General features: G+C 35.2%; 1 protein-coding gene across 1 annotated transcript in view; it reads left to right on the forward strand.

The window, feature by feature from the left end:
* Positions 1-19,163, forward strand: part of LOC149806442 (ubiquitin-conjugating enzyme E2 W-like) — a 120,739-nt gene that overhangs the window by 22,942 nt on the left and 78,634 nt on the right. The window contains exon 5 of the mRNA XM_089953383.1: positions 9,251-9,326. Within this exon, the coding sequence (XP_089809509.1) occupies positions 9,251-9,326 (76 nt within the window). The remainder of the gene's footprint in view (positions 1-9,250; positions 9,327-19,163) is intronic.

Genomic DNA, 19,163 nt, shown 5'->3' on the forward strand with positions numbered 1-19,163 from the left:
ACAAAGTATTAAATTGCAAGACCATTAATTGCAGTTTCCGCAGTAAAATGGATAAATCTGAAATCTTCAAAAGTTCATTTACTAAGCTCAAATATAAATCAAAACTTAGAGGACACTGTACCACATGTAATGTCATCTGTTTACTCACCTGCAATAAATGTGGTAAACAATATGTAGGTGAGCCTAAAAGGTAATTCCAGGTGAGAATAAAAGAGCACTTGAGGGATATCTGTAATCATAAAGATTCCCCAGTGTCTAACATTTTAATGTATCTGACCACAACATAGATTGTGTTAAATATCCAATGACAGAAATTATTAAATCTGATCCAGAGCTCTCTAGTAGAACTATTTTTAGGAATGATATAGAATTTTATTGGATATACCAATTACATAGTCTGTAGCCAGTAGGGATTAACATTTTGGTCCAAATGGGAGTACAGGCATTTTTTAAAACTGAATTTATTATTATTAATAATCTGATTATTCAATGAACATTGCCTGTTGATACTGACAGGGGTAACTCCTGCATTTTTGCATAGGAACATAACCGAGGACCCTAGAAAGGACCCTAGAAGCCTATCAATAGACTGGATTATATCAACAAATGAACAAACCAAATTATTGAATAAGTCAAATGGAGCTTGAAAATAATTCTTCAAACTGGGTGGTAGCTGAAGACATCTTGACTCCAACAATTGTCTGGAGTATGCATCAATATAGAGAACAAGAAAGTGGATGCCTAATGGAACTACATTATTAGACTTGGATGAAATTGTATACCAACTGTACATTGTTAACCTCATGATTCTGCAAGGAGTTTTAATGAATAATCAATTTGACACTCTGGCAGACTTTCTTTCTACTGATGATTTATACAATAGCATGGCAGTTCTATGTTTTGCCTTGCAGAAATTAACTTTGTAGAATTATAAATAGAACAAAGTTCCTGTATATGAAAATAAATATTCTTAGAGTTTGCTTGTCATTTCATTTGTTTTTTAACCACTCTTTAAATCATATACTAGTATCTTTATGTATAAAAACAATTGGCTATGATACAATGGTTTATTTTGAAACCTGGGTGCTACAACTGTAAGTTGCAACAATACTAATCACGTGACCTTACAAGTAACTATACTGGCTGTACTGGTATCAGTGGCAATATCGGTGACAATATAAACCACACACTGACATAATACAGTGAACAGACTATTCAACCCATATTGTTCCATCTGATGAGTTACAGTAGTAACGATACCGGACAGGGGTGACTATAACACCCCAGCAGATGGGCGGGTTCACCTCCACATTGAAACAGTCATTGTCTTCCTTAGATTGAAAAAAGAGAAGAAAAGAAGAAAACCACAACAAATAGAACACATTTATTTAAGAATACCAAAATATTAAATTTGCTGACTCATCTATTGCTACTTGCTTGCTCTTCTTAGATTTGCATACAACACAAATCTCAATGGAGTCTCACACTCTTCCTAGATGTGCATACAACACAAACCTCGATGGAGTCTCACACTCTTCTTAGATGTGCATACAGCACAAACCTCGATGGAGTCTCACACTCTTCCTTGATGTGCATACAACACAAACCTCTGTGGAGTCTCACACTCTTCCTAGATGTGCATACAACACAAACCTCTGTGGGGTCTTACTATCTTCCTAGATGTGCATAAAACACTTAACTCTGTGGAGTCTCACACTCTTCCTAGATGTGCATACAACACAAAATGCTGTGGAGTCCCACACTCTTACTAGATGTGCATACAACACATACTTCTGTGGAGTCTCACACTCTTCCTTCATGTGCATACAACACATACCTCTGTGGAGTCTCACACTCTTCCTTCATGTGCATACAACACATACGCCTGTGGAGTCTCACCCTCTTCCTAGATGTGCATACAACACAAAATGCTGTGGAGTCCCACACTCTTCCTAGATGTGCATACAACACATACTTCTGTGGAGTCTCCCACTCTTCCTAGATGTGCATACAACACAAACCTCTGTGGGGTCTTACTATCTTCCTAGATGTGCATAAAACACTTAACTCTGTGGAGTCTCACCCTCTTCCTAGATGTGCATACAACACAAAATGCTGTGGAGTCCCACACTCTTACTAGATGTGCATACAACACATACTTCTGTGGAGTCTCACACTCTTCCTTCATGTGCATACAACACATACCTCTGTGGAGTCTCACACTCTTCCTTCATGTGCATACAACACATACGTCTGTGGAGTCTCACACTCTTCCTAGATGTGCATACAACACATACTTCTGTGGAGTCTCACACTCTTCCTAGATGTGCATACAACACAAACCTCTGTGGGGTCTCCCACTCTTCCTAGTTGTGCATACAACACATACCTCTGTGGAGTCTCCCACTCTTCCTAGATGTGCATACAAAACATACCTCTGTGGAGGCTCACACTCTTCCTAGATGTGCATACAAAACATACCTCTGTGGAGTCTCACACTCTTCCTTGATGTGCATACAACACATACCTCTGTGGAGTCTCACACTCTTCCTAGATATGCATACAACACATACCTCTGTGGAGTCTCACACTCTTCCTAGATGTGCATACAACACAAAATGCTGTGGAGTCCCACACTCTTACCAGATGTGCATACAACACATACCTCTGTGGAGTCTCACACTCTTCCTAGATGTGCATACAACACAAACCTCTATGGAGTCTCACACTCTTCCTTGATGTGCATACAACACAAAACTCTGTGGAGTCTCACACTCTTCCTAGATGTACATAAAACACATACCTCTGTGGAGTCTCACACCTTTCCTGGATGTGCATACAACATATACCTCTTTGGAATCTCACACTCTTCCTAGATGTTCATAGAACACAAAACTCTGTGGAATCTTACACTCTTCCTAGATGTTCATAGAACACAAAACTCTGTGGAGTCTCACACTCTTCCTAGATGTGCATACAACACATACCTCTGTGGAGTCTCACACTCTTCCTAGATGTGCATACAACACAAACCTCTATGGAGTCTCACACTCTTCCTAGATGTGCGTACAACACATACCTCTGTGGAGTCTCACACTCTTCCTAGATGTGCATGCAACACATACCTCTGTGGAGTCTCACACTCTTCCTAGATGTGCATACAACTCATACCTCTGTGGAGTCTCACACTCTTCCTTGATGTGCATACAACACAGAACTCTGTGGAGGCTCACACTCTTCCTAGATGTCCATACAACACATACCTCTGTGGAGTCTCACACTCTTCCTAGATGTGCATACAACACAAACCTCTATGGAGTCTCACACTCTTCCTAGATGTGCGTACAACACATACCTCTGTGGAGTCTCACACTCTTCCTAGATGTGCATGCAACACATACCTCTGTGGAGGCTCACACTCTTCCTAGATGTGCATACAACACAAACCTCTATGGAGTCTCACACTCTTCCTAGATGTGCATACAACACAAATCTCTATGGAGTCTCACACTCTTCCTAGATGTGCGTACAACACATACCTCTGTGGAGTCTCACACTCTTCCTAGATGTGCATGCAACACATACCTCTGTGGAGTCTCACACTCTTCCTAGATGTGCATACAACTCATACCTCTGTGGAGTCTCACACTCTTCCTAGATGTGCATACAACACAGAACTCTCTGGAGTCTCCCACTCTTCCTAGATGTGCATACAACACATACCTCTGTGGAGTCTCACACTCTTCCTAGATGTGCATACAACACAGAACTCTCTGGAATCTCACACTCTTCCTAGATGTACATAAAACACATACCTCTGTGGAGTCTCACACCTTTCCTGGATGTGCATACACATACTTCTGTGGAGTCTCACACTCTTCCTTGATGTGCATACAACACATACCTCTGTGGAGTCTCACACTCTTGTTGCTTAAAGTCTAACCTCATACATGTATTTCTACTCTAACTACAGACAGTTTTCTGTGATCAATACTTTCAGAATCATACTTCTGAAATATTTTTATTACGTTTATTGTTTTTTTAAATATTTTAGATGTGAATACAACACATACCTCTGTGGAGTCTCACACTCTTCCTAGATGTGCATACAACACATACCTCTGTGTAGTCTCACACCCTTCCTAGATGTGCATACACATACCTCTGTGGAGTCTCACACTCTTCCTTGATGTGCATACAACACATACCTCTGTTTAGTCTCACACTCTTGTTGCTTAAAGTCTAACCTCATACATGTATTTCTACTCTAACTACAGACAGTTTTCTGTGATCAATACTTTCAGAATCATACTTCTGAAATATTTTTATTACGTTTATTGTTTTTTTAAATATTTTAGATGTGAATACAACACATACCTCTGTGGAGTCTCACACTCTTCCTAGATGTGCATACAACACATACCTCTGTGTAGTCTCACACCCTTCCTAGATGTGCATACACATACCTCTGTGGAGTCTCACACTCTTCCTTGATGTGCATACAACACATACCTCTGTTTAGTCTCACACTCTTGTTGCTTAAAGTCTAACCTCATACATGTATTTCTACTCTAACTACAGACAGTTTTCTGTGATCAATACTTTCAGAATCATACTTCTGAAATATTTTTATTACGTTTATTGTTTTTTTAAATATTTACACATAAATAAAGTTTGTCTGCATTTATAAGGTAGATTTGCAGAGGATTAAACAGTGGATTACAAGAGTTTTGATATGGCAGTTCTATTTTCATTCATTATCTTGCCTGTAATGTTAAAAAAATTGCCTTTTTTACTTAATGGAAGCACATCATATGAGCTACTGGTAATCTCATTATGGGGGGGGGGACACAGTTATCTTCTTCTGTTTGCTTTAGGACAACAAATTAAAGAATTTCTTCAGATAGCATAAAAAGTATTTTTGGCCATCTGAAAACCTGCTGTATTTACTAGATCTTTATTTTTAGTGGTGGAGAAATTTGGGTAATTTATTGCCTCAAAATGAGATTCCAAAGTAAATCTTGGCAAAATGTATCAGCCACTCAAATTTATGAGTTCTGAAGTTTTTGTCAGGAAACAGTCCTCCATTATAATTAAATTAAAATGCTTAACGACATTAAGCAAGTCCTGTCTCCATTAAGTCAATAATTGGTGATTAACGACATTAAGCAAGTCCTGTCTCCATTAAGTCAATAATTGGTGATTAATGACATTAAGCAAGTCCTGTCTCCGTTAAGTCAATAACTGGTGATTAACGACATTAAGCAAGTCCTGTCTCCATTAAGTCAATAATTGGTGATTAATGACATTAAGCAAGTCCTGTCTCCATTAAGTCATGAAACTCCTTGATTGCAAAGTTTGAATCTCACTCAGTTTTCTAAAATGTTATCATTCAGTAATTTTCTGAAAACAAAGAATATATTAGAAAGATGTAAATATTATTGCAGAATATTTTTCTGTGCATATTTGTAAAATGTTTGGAATTTATTATTGGTGTCTTATCTGAATTAAATATGCTAACATGTTTACATTATGTTTGACTTGCACTGACCTAAGGTACATGACATATTTGGTACAAGAGTTAGTTCCCTTATATGCAGTATTACTGTATACATGCACCATCCTGGAGACAAATCTTTTTTCAGTCATTTATTTTTAATAGCTGAAATGACAATATTTGCTAAGGATAGAAGGTACTACTGACTGGCAGCACTAAAACAAAGTTCTCCTGTATCAGCATTTGTAAAAATGTAATCTAAAATCCTCATTTCTAAATTTTACTTCTTTGAAGAATCAAAATTAGATACAGACTTTATTATCATAAAACTGACAGATAATGTGGAATAAATAAGAAACATTTAGAATTGTTGCAAAATGAAAGTTTTAATGAAATTTTTTAATGATTTGCATATGAGGCTATAAGTGCTGATTACAGGTCCAAAGAACTGGTCTTTTGGTTGCGGGGAGAGGAGATATATTCCTCTCGACCACTGTTAGTAGGCTTCCTAACTCGTTATTGGTAACCACAATTGTAGTGTTTATTATTAAAAATCATATCTGCCCTGATCATGTCATATATGTACATCTTGCCATAAAGATTATTGTATCTGTCATGTTCAAACTCCTTAGATAATTTCTGAAAGCTAAATTTCCATGTACTCCATGTTACCAGACACTTAATTTCAAAGAATATTTTCAAGTTTGAAGTGGTGGGACACATGTTCAATTAATGTTTTCAGTTATTCCAAAGGGTAAGTTTGTCATGTTTACTTGATCAGAATGGGAATTTGGCCATAATCAGTTTAATGGGCATTGAGCTATATCCAGTTTAATGGGCATTTAGCCATAATCAGTTTAATGGGTATTTAACTGTAATTAGTTTAATGGGCATTTTGCTATAGCCATTTTAATGGACATTTAGCCATAATCAGTTTAATGGGAATTTATCCATAATCAGTATAATGGACATTTAATAATAGCCAGTTTAATGGGCATTTAACTGTAATTAGTTTAATGGGTATTTAACATTGCCAGAGTAATGGGCATTTAACCATAACCAGTTTAATGGGCATTTTGCTATAGGCAGTTTAATGGGCATTTAACCATAATCAGTATAATGGGGATTTAACCATAGCCAGTTTAATGGGCATTTAACCATAATCAGCGTAACAGGCATTCAACCATAGCCATTAAAATAAGCATTGAACCATAGCCACTTTATTATGCATTCAGCCATGGCCAGTCTAATAGAGATTTAACCGTAGCTGGTCTAATTGGCTTTAACCTTTGCCCATTTAATAGGCATTTAACCATATCCAGTCTAATCCTACATTCAGAGCTTTTGATAAGCAGCATCCTTTCCTCTTTTCCATATTTTATATAAATAAATGTATGCATTCTTTGTATGCTAAACAGTTTATTTGTAAGCATTTATTGTAGACTTGTTGCTTTACTTTCCCTGCCATAATCACAGTTAATGTTTTATCATTGGGCTTTTAATTAATATAACTTTGTCTGACTGTTAGAAAGTTTAGATCTTTTATGCATATTTTGAAACGATACTACACAATCACAGTGAGAACACAAATTTAATAGTGCCATATAATTGAGCACACATTGAGTTAGTTCTTGGTTGATATGCCATTTAAATATTTTTAATTACATGATAATTGTCTTGTTGATTTTGATTCTGTCTGCTGTCATCAGTTTTATATTTTGAAATCCAATTTATTTTAGTTGTATCTAGAGCTCTGCTATATCTTTATTCTCATCTCAGTAAAAGTACCCAATGACTATATTAAGACATTAATTTGTATGGTATACAGACTTTATTAAGACATTAATTTGTATGGTAGACAGACTATATTAAGACAGATTAATTTGTATGGTATACAGATTATATTAAGACCGGTTACTTTGCATGGTAGACAGACTATATTAAGACAGATTAATTTGCATGGTTTACAGACTATATTAAGACAGATTAATTTGTATGGTATACATATTATATTAAGATCGGTTACTTTTCATGGTAGACAGACTATATTAAGACAGATTAATTTGTATGGTTTACAGACTATATTAAGACAGATTAATTTGTATGGCAGACAGACTATATTAAGACAGATTAATTTGTATGGTAGACAGACCATATTAAGATAGATTAATTTGTATGGTAGACAACAAACTATATTAAGACAGATTAATTTGTATGGTAGACAACAGACTGTATTAAGACAGATTAATTTATATTATAGACAGACTATATTAAGACATTAATTTGTATGGTAGACACACTATATTAAGACAGATTAATTTGTATGGTAGACAATAGACCATATTAAGACAGATTAATTTGTATTATAGACAGACCATATTAAGACAGATTAATTTGTATGGTAGACAGACCATATTAAGACAGATTAATTTGTATGGTAGACAACAGACTGTATTAAGACAGATTAATTTGTATTATAGACAGACTATATTAAGACATTAATTTTTATGGTAGACAGACTATATTAAGAAGGATTAATTTGTATGGTAGAAACAGACCATATTAAGACAGATTAATTTGTATTATAGACAGACCATATTAAGACAGATTAATTTGTATGGTAGACAACAGACTGTATTAAGACAGATTAATTTGTATTATAGACAGACTGTATTAAGATAGATTAATTTGTATGGCAGACAGACTATATTAAGACAGATTAATTTGTATGGTAGACAACAGACCATATTAAGACAGATTAATTTTTATGGTAGACAGACCATATTAAGACAGATTAATTTGTATGGTAGACAACAAACTATATTAAGACAGATTAATTTGTATTATAGACAGACCATATTAAGACAGATTAATTTGCATGGTAGACAGACTACATTAAGACATATTAATCTGTATGGTAGACAGACTATATTAGGACCAATTAATTTGTATGGTAGACAGACTTCATTAAAAAATATTAATTTGTATGGTAGACAGACTATTTTAAGACTGATTAATTTTTATGGTAGACAGACTACATTAAGACAGATTAATTTGTATGGTAGAGAGACTACATTAAGACATTAATTTGTATGGTAGACAGACTACATTAAAACATTAATTTGTATGGTAGACAGACTATATTAAGACCAGTTACTTTGCATGGTAGACAGACTATATTAAGACAGATTAATTTGTTTAATGTCATTCTTTCAGTGATTGTTGTTGTATAAACTGTCAGTTGCTGAATCTCACAGCTTACATAATGCCTTTCAGGTCTTGGCTGTGTGATTTGACTGGTGACAGTTTTGTACCATGATACACACTGAAAACACTAAACTCTTCTTTATCTTGAGATTGAAAGAACTGGTTTTGACTGGTATGCAGTTATAATTAGTATTAAAAACCCTTAAGTTTTTACTGTCATGCAGTTATAATTAGTATTAAAATGCCTTAAGTCACCTTCCAGTATGGTTGTAAATATTGTAATGCATATACTTATCAGTTGTATCCAACTGCAAACTGTTTAGATCTGGATCTGCTCTTGTATATATCCTGTCAGGTCTTGGTCTATGCAGCTTCTAAAGAGTAATCAGCAGAACAATTAGCACAGACCTGGATCTACTGGCACATGATGAGGTGACAGATATGAATTGCGACCCAACATTAAATGTTTAGGAATCATTCGTGATAAGTGATGATAAACTTCATAACTTCAAAAGTGTTTGCAAGTTTTTCTTCTTCGTGTTTCAGAAACGTCCTCCAGATAATGCAATATATGTAAAAACTTGTAGTAAGAATCCCAAGAAGACACGATGGTTTTATCATGGTAAGTAGAGCTTTGTTCTTTTGATTAAATTTTTAATTCACAATATTTCTCATTTGAATTAAAGGTATTTGAGCCTAACTTGCATATTAATTAAGTTGATGTACGAGTATCCATGTTTGGTAGCAAGATTACATGAATTATCATAATTTTACCCACTGTTTTTCATTAAAGTTATGCAAGATACAATATAGAAAATCCCATTAGAGACTTGTGTTTTAGAATTTTTTAATTGAATTTGTTTGTAGCTGTCTTTGGTGAAGAAAGGTAGAGTGAACATTACAGATATCCAGAGCTGACATCTGGAAAGGGATTATTATTATTATTATTATTATTATTATGCTCACAAAAAATAGCATATAGCAATAACTTAAGTTAAAAAGATATATACTGATTTTGTGTTTTGTTTTAATCCCATCTAGCCAGCATTTCATTTTCATGTCATCAGGCTAGATTTGTCTTAATTCCATCTTGTTTTGTTTTCATTTACCAAGCACTAAAAATTTATGGTTTTTCTCTTTTATTGGCTTGAGTCAGAAAGTTGTTGAAGAGTTGTAAATGTATTTTGTTATTGGGTGTCCCAACATGATAAAAGAGTTGTATTTTGTTATTGGGTGTCCCAACATGATAAAAGAGTTGTATTTTGTTATTGGGTGTCCCAACATGATAAAATAGTTGTATTTTGTTATTGGGTGTCCCAACATGATAAAAGAGTGTATTTTGTTATTGGTGTCCCAACATGATAAAAGAGTTGTATTTTGTTATTGGGTGTCCCAACATGATAAAAGAGTTGTATTTTGTTATTGGGTGTCCCAACATGATAAAAGACTTGTATTTTGTTATTGGGTGTCCCAACATGATAAAATAGTTGTATTTTGTTATTGGGTGTCCCAACATGATAAAAGAGTGTATTTTGTTATTGGTGTCCCAACATGATAAAAGAGTTGTATTTTGTTATTGGGTGTCCCAACATGATAAAAGAGTTGTATTTTGTTATTGGGTGTCCCAACATAATAAAAGAGAATTAAAATATCTTCAGTCAAGAAAGAGACATTGCCAATACCGTTTGTTTGAAATGTTCTGTGAATTCTATGAACAGATGTGCATTCTGTTATTTTTTTTTATAGCTCTTCTGGTCACTGACCAGGAGAGTTTACTGTGAAAATCTTGTTATTGCTACTCGTTTTGAACAGAAAGTCATATCAGCATGGTGTTTTCATTACTTTGTTGTTGAGTTTAATTATAGTGGCATGCGCACAATTGTGCATGTGCCACTTTTCATTACTACTCGTTTTGAACAGAATGTCATATCAGCATTGGGTTTTCATTACTACTCGTTTTGAACAGAATGTCATATCATCATGAGGTTTTCATTACTTCTCGTTTTGAACAGAATGTCATATCAGCATGGGGTTTTCATTACTTCTCGTTTTGAACAGAATGTCATATCAGCATTGGGTTTTCATTACTTCTCGTTTTGAACAGAATGTCATATCAGCATTGGGTTTTCATTACTACTCGTTTTGAACAGAATGTCATATCATCATGGGGTTTTCATTACTTCTCGTTTTGAACAGAATGTCATATCAGCATGGGGTTTTCATTACTACTCGTTTTGAACAGAAAGTCATATCAGCATTGGGTTTTCATTACTTCTCGTTTTGAACAGAATGTCATATCAGCATGAGGTTTTCATTACTACTTGTTTTGAACAGAATGTCATATCAGCATGAAGTTTTCATTACTACTCGTTTTGAACAGAATGTCATATCAGCATTGGGTTTTCATTACTACTCGTTTTGAACAGAATGTCATATCAGCATGAGGTTTTCATTACTACTTGTTTTGAACAGAATGTCATATCATCATGGCATTTTCATTACTACTCGTTTTGAACAGAATGTCATATCAGCATTGGGTTTTCATTACTACTTGTTTTGAACAGAATGTCATATCATCATCGGGTTTTCATTACTACTTGTTTTGAACAGAAAGTCATATCAGCATGGGGTTTTCATTACTACTCGTTTTGAACAGAAAGTCACACCAGCATGGGGTTTTCATTACTACTTGTTTTGAACAGAATGTCATATCATCATGAGGTTTTCATTACTACTCATTTTTAACAGAACGTCATATCAGCATGGCGTTTTCATTAATACTCGTTTTGAACAGAAAGTCATATCATCATGGGGTTTTCATTACTACTCGTTTTGAACAGAAAGTCACACCAGCATGGGGTTTTCATTACTACTTGTTTTGAACAGAATGTCATATCAGCATGGGGTTTTCATTACTACTCGTTTTGAACAGAATGTCATATCAGCATTGGGTTTTCATTACTACTCGTTTTGAACAGAATGTCATATCAGCATGAGGTTTTCATTACTACTTGTTTTGAATAGAATGTCATATCATCATGGCATTTTCATTAATACTCGTTTTGAACAGAATGTCATATCAGCATGAGGTTTTCATTACTACTTGTTTTGAACAGAATGTCATATCATCATGGGGTTTTCATTACTACTCGTTTTGAACAGAATGACATATCATCATGGGGTTTTCATTACTAGTTTTGAACAGAATGTCATATCATCATGGGGTTTTCATTACTACTCGTTTTGAACAGAATGTCATATCAGCATGGGGTTTTCATTACTACTCGTTTCGAACAGAATGTCATATCAGCATTGGGTTTTCATTACTACTCGTTTTGAACAGAATGTCATATCAGCATGAGGTTTTCATTACTACTTGTTTTGAACAGAATGTTATATCATCATGGCATTTTCATTAATACTCATTTTGAACAGAATGTCATATCAGCATGAGGTTTTCATTACTACTTGTTTTGAACAGAATGTCATATCATCATGGCATTTTCATTAATACTCGTTTTGAACAGAATGTCATATCAGCATGAGGTTTTCATTACTACTTGTTTTGAACAGAATGTCATATCATCATGGGGTTTTCATTACTACTCGTTTTGAACAGAATGACATATCAGCATGAGGTTTTCATTGCTACTCGTTTTGAACAGAATGTCATATCATCATGGGGTTTTCATTACTAGTTTTGAACAGAATGTCATATCATCATGGGGTTTTCATTACTACTCGTTTTGAACAGAATGTCATATCAGCATGAGGTTTTCATTACTACTCGTTTCGAACAGAATGTCATATCAGCATTGGGTTTTCATTACTACTCGTTTTGAACAGAATGTCATATCAGCATGAGGTTTTCATTACTACTTGTTTTGAACAGAATGTCATATCATCATGGCATTTTCATTAATACTCATTTTGAACAGAATGTCATATCAGCATGAGGTTTTCATTACTACTTGTTTTGAACAGAATGTCATATCATCATGGCATTTTCATTAATACTCGTTTTGAACAGAATGTCATATCAGCATGGGGTTTTCATTACTACTCGTTTTGAACAGAAAGTCACACCAGCATGGGGTTTTGATTACTACTTGTTTTGAACAGAATGTCATATCATCATGAGGTTTTCATTAATACTCGTTTTGAACAGAAAGTCACACCAGCATGGGGTTTTCATTACTACTTGTTTTGAACAGAAAGTCATATCAGCATGGCGTTTTCATTAATACTCGTTTTGAGCAGAAAGTCATATCAGCATGGCATTTTTATTACTACTCCTTTTGAACAGAAAGTCACACCAGCATGGGGTTTTCATTAATACTCGTTTTGAACAGAAAGTCACATCAGCATGGGGTTTTCATTACTACTCGTTTTGAACAGAAAGTCACACCAGCATGGGGTTTTCATTAATACTCGTTTTGAACAGAAAGTCATATCAGCATGGCATTTTCATTACTACTCGTTTTGAACAGAAAGTCACACCAGCATGGGGTTTTCATTACTACTCGTTTTGAACAGAAAGTCACACCAGCATGGGGTTTTCATTAATACTCGTTTTGAACAGAAAGTCACACCAGCATGGGGTTTTCATTAATACTCGTTTTGAACAGAAAGTCACACCAGCATGGGGTTTTCATTAATACTCGTTTTGAACAGAAAGTCACACCAGCATGGGGTTTTCATTAATACTCGTTTTGAACAGAAAGTCAGATCAGCATGGGGTTTTCATTAATACTCGTTTTGAACAGAAAGTCACACCAGCATGGGGTTTTCATTAATGCTCGTTTTGAACAGAAAGTCACACCAGCATGGGGTTTTCATTAATGCTCGTTTTGAACAGAAAGTCACACCAGCATGGGGTTTTCATTAATGCTCGTTTTGAACAGAAAGTCACAACATCATGGGGTTTTCATTAATGCTCGTTTTGAACAGAAAGTCACACCAGCATGGGGTTTTCATTAATACTCGTTTTGAACAGAAAGTCACACCAGCATGGGGTTTTCATTACTACTCGTTTTGAACAGAAAGTCACACCAGCATGGGGTTTTCATTACTACTCGTTTTGAACAGAAAGTCACACCAGCATGGGGTTTTCATTAATACTCGTTTTGAACAGAAAGTCACACCAGCATGGGGTTTTCATTAATAATCGTTTTGAACAGAAAGTCAGATCAGCATGGGGTTTTCATTAATACTCGTTTTGAACAGAAAGTCACACCAGCATGGGGTTTTCATTAATACTCGTTTTGAAGAGAAAGTCACACCAGCATGGGGTTTTCATTAATACTCGTTTTGAACAGAAAGTCACACCAGCATGGGGTTTTCATTAATACTCGTTTTGAACAGAAAGTCACACCAGCATGGGGTTTTCATTTATACTCGTTTTGAACAGAAAGTCACACCAGCATGGGGTTTTCATTAATACTCGTTTTGAACAGAAAGTCACACCAGCATGGGGTTTTCATTAATACTCGTTTTGAACAGAAAATCACACCAGCATGGGGTTTTCATTAATACTCGTTTTGAACAGAAAGTCAGATCAGCATGGGGTTTTCATTAATACTCCTTTTGAACAGAAAGTCACACCAGCATGGGGTTTTCATTACTACTCGTTTTGAACAGAAAGTCACACCAGCATGGGGTTTTCATTAATACTCGTTTTGAAGAGAAAGTCACACCAGCATGGGGTTTTCATTAATACTCGTTTTGAACAGAAAGTCACACCAGCATGGGGTTTTCATTAATGCTCGTTTTGAACAGAAAGTCACACCAGCATGGGGTTTTCATTAATGCTCGTTTTGAACAGAAAGTCACAACAGCATGGGGTTTTCATTAATGCTCGTTTTGAACAGAAAGTCACACCAGCATGGGGTTTTCATTAATACTCGTTTTGAACAGAAAGTCACACTAGCATGGGGTTTTCATTAATACTCGTTTTGAACAGAAAGTCACACCAGCATTGGGTTTTCATTAATACTCGTTTTGAACAGAAAGTCACACCAGCATGGGGTTTTCATTAATACTCGTTTTGAACAGAAAGTCACACCAGCATGGGGTTTTCATTAATACTCGTTTTGAACAGAAAGTCACACCAGCATGGGGTTTTCATTAATACTCGTTTTGAACAGAAAGTCACACTAGCATGGGGTTTTCATTAATACTCGTTTTGAACAGAAAGTCAGATCAGCATGGGGTTTTCATTAATACTCGTTTTGAACAGAAAGTCACACCAGCATGGGGTTTTCATTAATGCTCGTTTTGAACAGAAAGTCACACCAGCATGGGGTTTTCATTAATGCTCGTTTTGAACAGAAAGTCACACCAGCATGGGGTTTTCATTAATGCTCGTTTTGAACAGAAAGTCACAACAGCATGGGGTTTTCATTAACGCTCGTTTTGAACAGAAAGTCACACCAGCATGGGGTTTTCATTAATACTCGTTTTGAACAGAAAGTCACACCAGCATGGGGTTTTCATTAATACTCGTTTTGAACAGAAAGTCACACCAGCATGGGGTTTTCACTGGAATACTTCTTACGATGAATAGATCATCTTGTCTAAAGGTTGGGCTGATTCATTATGGCCATCTTGAAAACTTATTGCTGCCTCTCCTTGATGGAAAGTCATATCAACATTGGCTTTCACCAGGTGACTTCTTATGATGTCTTGTTGGTACTAAGTGAAAATGGTACCATTCTGACATGCAATATGGCCACCATGGCAGCCTTTTCAAAATTCTTATTATTTCTACTCCTCTTAAATGGAAAACCCTGTTGAGATAAGTCTCTATGAGGTATTAAGTACTTACTTTATTATATAAATGGAGATAAGTCACAGAATTTCATATTTACCTACATTTCTTTTACTTTTAGGTATTGTAAGAACTATGTTTAGAATTACATGATTTAGATTGATAGGCTATTTTTAATGGAGTATTTTTTGTAAAGATGCAATATTTTGCACTGTTTGTCAAAACTGATATAAAAATAGTCTGAGTAGGGATGGCATGATTAATCCACTTATGGGTTAATCGACTTGACCTATAATATATAAAACTGGTTACAGCATGAATATAAGAATTAGGAATCCATGTGTTAGTAAGAAATTGTTAAAATTCAGTCCTCATTTTTTAAAATTTATTTCAAACAGAGAGGTTGAATGTATGATAGTCATGACAGTGGTTTTATTCTTATTCTGAAAGAATGTACAAACTGTATACTGTTAAGTATTTTCTTGTAAGTTAAATAGAATGCAAACAACATAGACCCTGATCTGCCGTCAAACAGTGCACCAGAAGATCAAGGTATATATGTTGTTTGTTCTACTTATTACTCATAACAAACTGTATAGACCCAAATCTGCCACCAAATTTTGCGATAGCAGATCAGGGTATATGTAGTTTGCAGTTGGAATGCCTTATAAACAAGTATTTATGGATTTTGTCAGGTCATACTATTTGACAGAAAGAAGAAGAGGGGTGAATAGAATGTCATCTTTAGAATGTTGTTTAAGACTTCAGTTATAAATCATTCCAAATCATGTATTTGATCATCAATTCATTTCAGTGGATAGTAATATATTTATAATAAATAAACTAGCAGAAAAGAGAATCTAATGTCATGTCTTGAATGTAATATAAGTATTGGAATGTAATTTAGTCTGTTGTTAGTCTCATTCAATCTGGAGATAAAATGTCTACTGATTGTTGCCTAGTCTGTACAAACTGGGGTCAGTTAGTAATATTTGGAACTGATTTTCTACTGCTTAAATTATCTTGATAATTATATCTAATTTTTTTGTTGATTTTACATAATGACAAAACTGTGACCAGTCTGTGTTATATTAGTGAGGGTTTACTAGGGTGGTAGATGATTGTAAGAGATTAAAAAAATGACAGATTCTTTTGCTTCCTGTGTGAAGTTGTGTGCTTTTATTATTTTGTGGACTGACAGAAGCTGAATAAAACCAGGCAAGTAATAATTTCTATTTATTGATTAATGTACACACAGAGATTACTACTTTGACTGTTGGACATAAGGGATAGTCTAGTATTGAATGTGTGGGTTTGGTTGCTTGGGCTTAGATTTTTCATTCATTTGTTTTCAGACTCTGACAGAAATAGTTTTATGATTTTGGACAGAAATAAAATAATTATATTTTATTATTTGAAAACATGCAGAATGTACTTCAGTTGGATGGGGCCCCGAGTGGCCTAGTGGTCTAAAGCTCTCACCGTTGCGGATCACTACCATCTCACCTCTGTCTGCATGGGTTCAAGTCTCAGGTTCGGCTGACATGGGTATGTGAGAAAGCCTGCTAGTTGCTTCTTGTGGGGCAGTGGTTCTTCCTTGCATTTTCCAGGGTTCTTCCTCCACCAGTTATACTGGCTGCCATGAATAGCCTATCTTGTGCTAAAAAATGGCGTTATGCCCTAGAACAACAACAACAACATCAGTTGGATCCTTTTCAGAAATTGTCTAGATTGGGATGTCTGACTGTTTGATTCTTCCATAGAGAAAGAATTATGGCAATTGTTCATCATTCTGATTCATTCACACCAGTCAGTATTGATGGTTTGATTCTTGGAGATTAAAAAATTATATTAACTTTTAGTTGGAAAAAGATTAAGTAATATTTTCTGAAGCCAAAATCTCCTGAGATGTACATAGGATCATGCGTTCCCTTGAACAGGACCACCTCATGTACACCATCCCCCACCATCTTAATGATCTTTTTGCTCTACTGGTCAAGACCAGAAGAGCTTATTCGATGATGTGCATTGTCAGTCTATCCATTTGTTTGCAAAGGTTGTTATTGCAACTACTTCTAAAATACATGGAGGATTGCCACGAAAATTTATACATATATTCATCCAAAAAATGTAGTTGGTTCTAAAATGGTCTTGCTTGAACATCCAGTACAGCCATCACAGGAGCCAAATTAAAAGTCTTATTATAACTTATCCTGCTAAATGGATGGTCATATCAGCATGGGGTTTTCACTAATTATGATGTCTGTTTGGTCATATCAGCATGGGGTTTTCACTAATTATGATGTCTATTTGGTCATATCAGCATGGGGTTTTCACTAATTATGATGTCTATTTGGTCATATCAGCATGGGGTTTTCACTAATTATGATGTCTATTTGGTCATATCAGCATGGGGTTTTCACTAATTATGATGTCTGTTTGGTCATATCAGCATGGGATTTTCACTAATTATGATGTCTGTTTGGTCATATCAGCATGGGGTTTTCACTAATTACGATGTCTATTTGGTCATATCAGCATGGGGTTTTCACTAATTATGATGTCTATTTGGTCATATCAGCATGGGGTTTTCACTAATTATGATGTCTGTTTGGTCATATCAGCATGGGGTTTTCACTAATTATGATGTCTATTTGGTCATATCAGCATGGGGTTTTCACTAATTATGATGTCTGTTTGGTCATATCAGCATGGGGTTTTCACTAATTATGATGTCTATTTGGTCATATCAGCATGGGGTTTTCACTAATTATGATGTCTATTTGGTCATAAATTAAAATGTTGCTGATCTAAGATCCAGTATGGCCTTAACAGCAGCAATGTTGAAAATCTTCTGATGTAAAGTCATATTGAAATGACGAGGACTTGTTGATGTCTAGATGGTCCTAAATGAAAATGGTACTAATCTGATGTTAATATGGCTTCCATAACATCCATGTTGAAAATCATACTCCTCCTGGACAGAAAGTCATATAGGAATGTTTGGGTTTTTTCCACCAGAAAACTTCTCATGATCTGTTGTTGGTTCTAAAAGAAAATGGTACCACCTGGAAATGATGTTAAATGTATTCCATCTAAAGGATCATCATATAAACATTGTATTTTCACTAAAAGACTTCTTTCTTATGATCCTAAATGACATTGGTGCCAATCTGGCATCCAATATTGCTATCACAGCAACCACCATCCTGAAAATCTTGTTATTTCTTCTCCTTTTAAACTGAAAGTTGGATCAGAATGAGGTTTTCATTGGAAGACTTCTTATCATGTCTAACTCTGCCAGTCTGATATTTAACATCACCATCACACTGGTCATCCTCATCTTGAAAATCTAATGGCTATCCCTTCTAGATGGAAAATCATATCGGTGTTGGATTTTCACCAGAAGACTTCTTTTGATGTCAGTTTGGTACTAAATGAAAATGGTGCCAATCTGACATGCAGTACAGCCACCATGGCAGCCATCTTGAAAATCTTGTTATTGCTACTTCTCCTAAATTGAAAGTCATATCAACATTTGGTTTTCACCATTAGACTAATTATGCTATCTAATTGGTCATAAGTGATCTGACCTCAAACATGGCTGCCACAATGAACATATCGAAAATGTGGTCACTAATTCTCCTGAACAGATGGTCATTTCAATATGTGGTTTTCACCCAAAGTCTT

This window comes from Sinohyriopsis cumingii, chromosome 1 (assembly GCF_028554795.1).
Source record: "Sinohyriopsis cumingii isolate HCF-2022 chromosome 1, ASM2855479v2, whole genome shotgun sequence".
NCBI lineage: Eukaryota > Metazoa > Mollusca > Bivalvia > Unionida > Unionidae > Sinohyriopsis > Sinohyriopsis cumingii.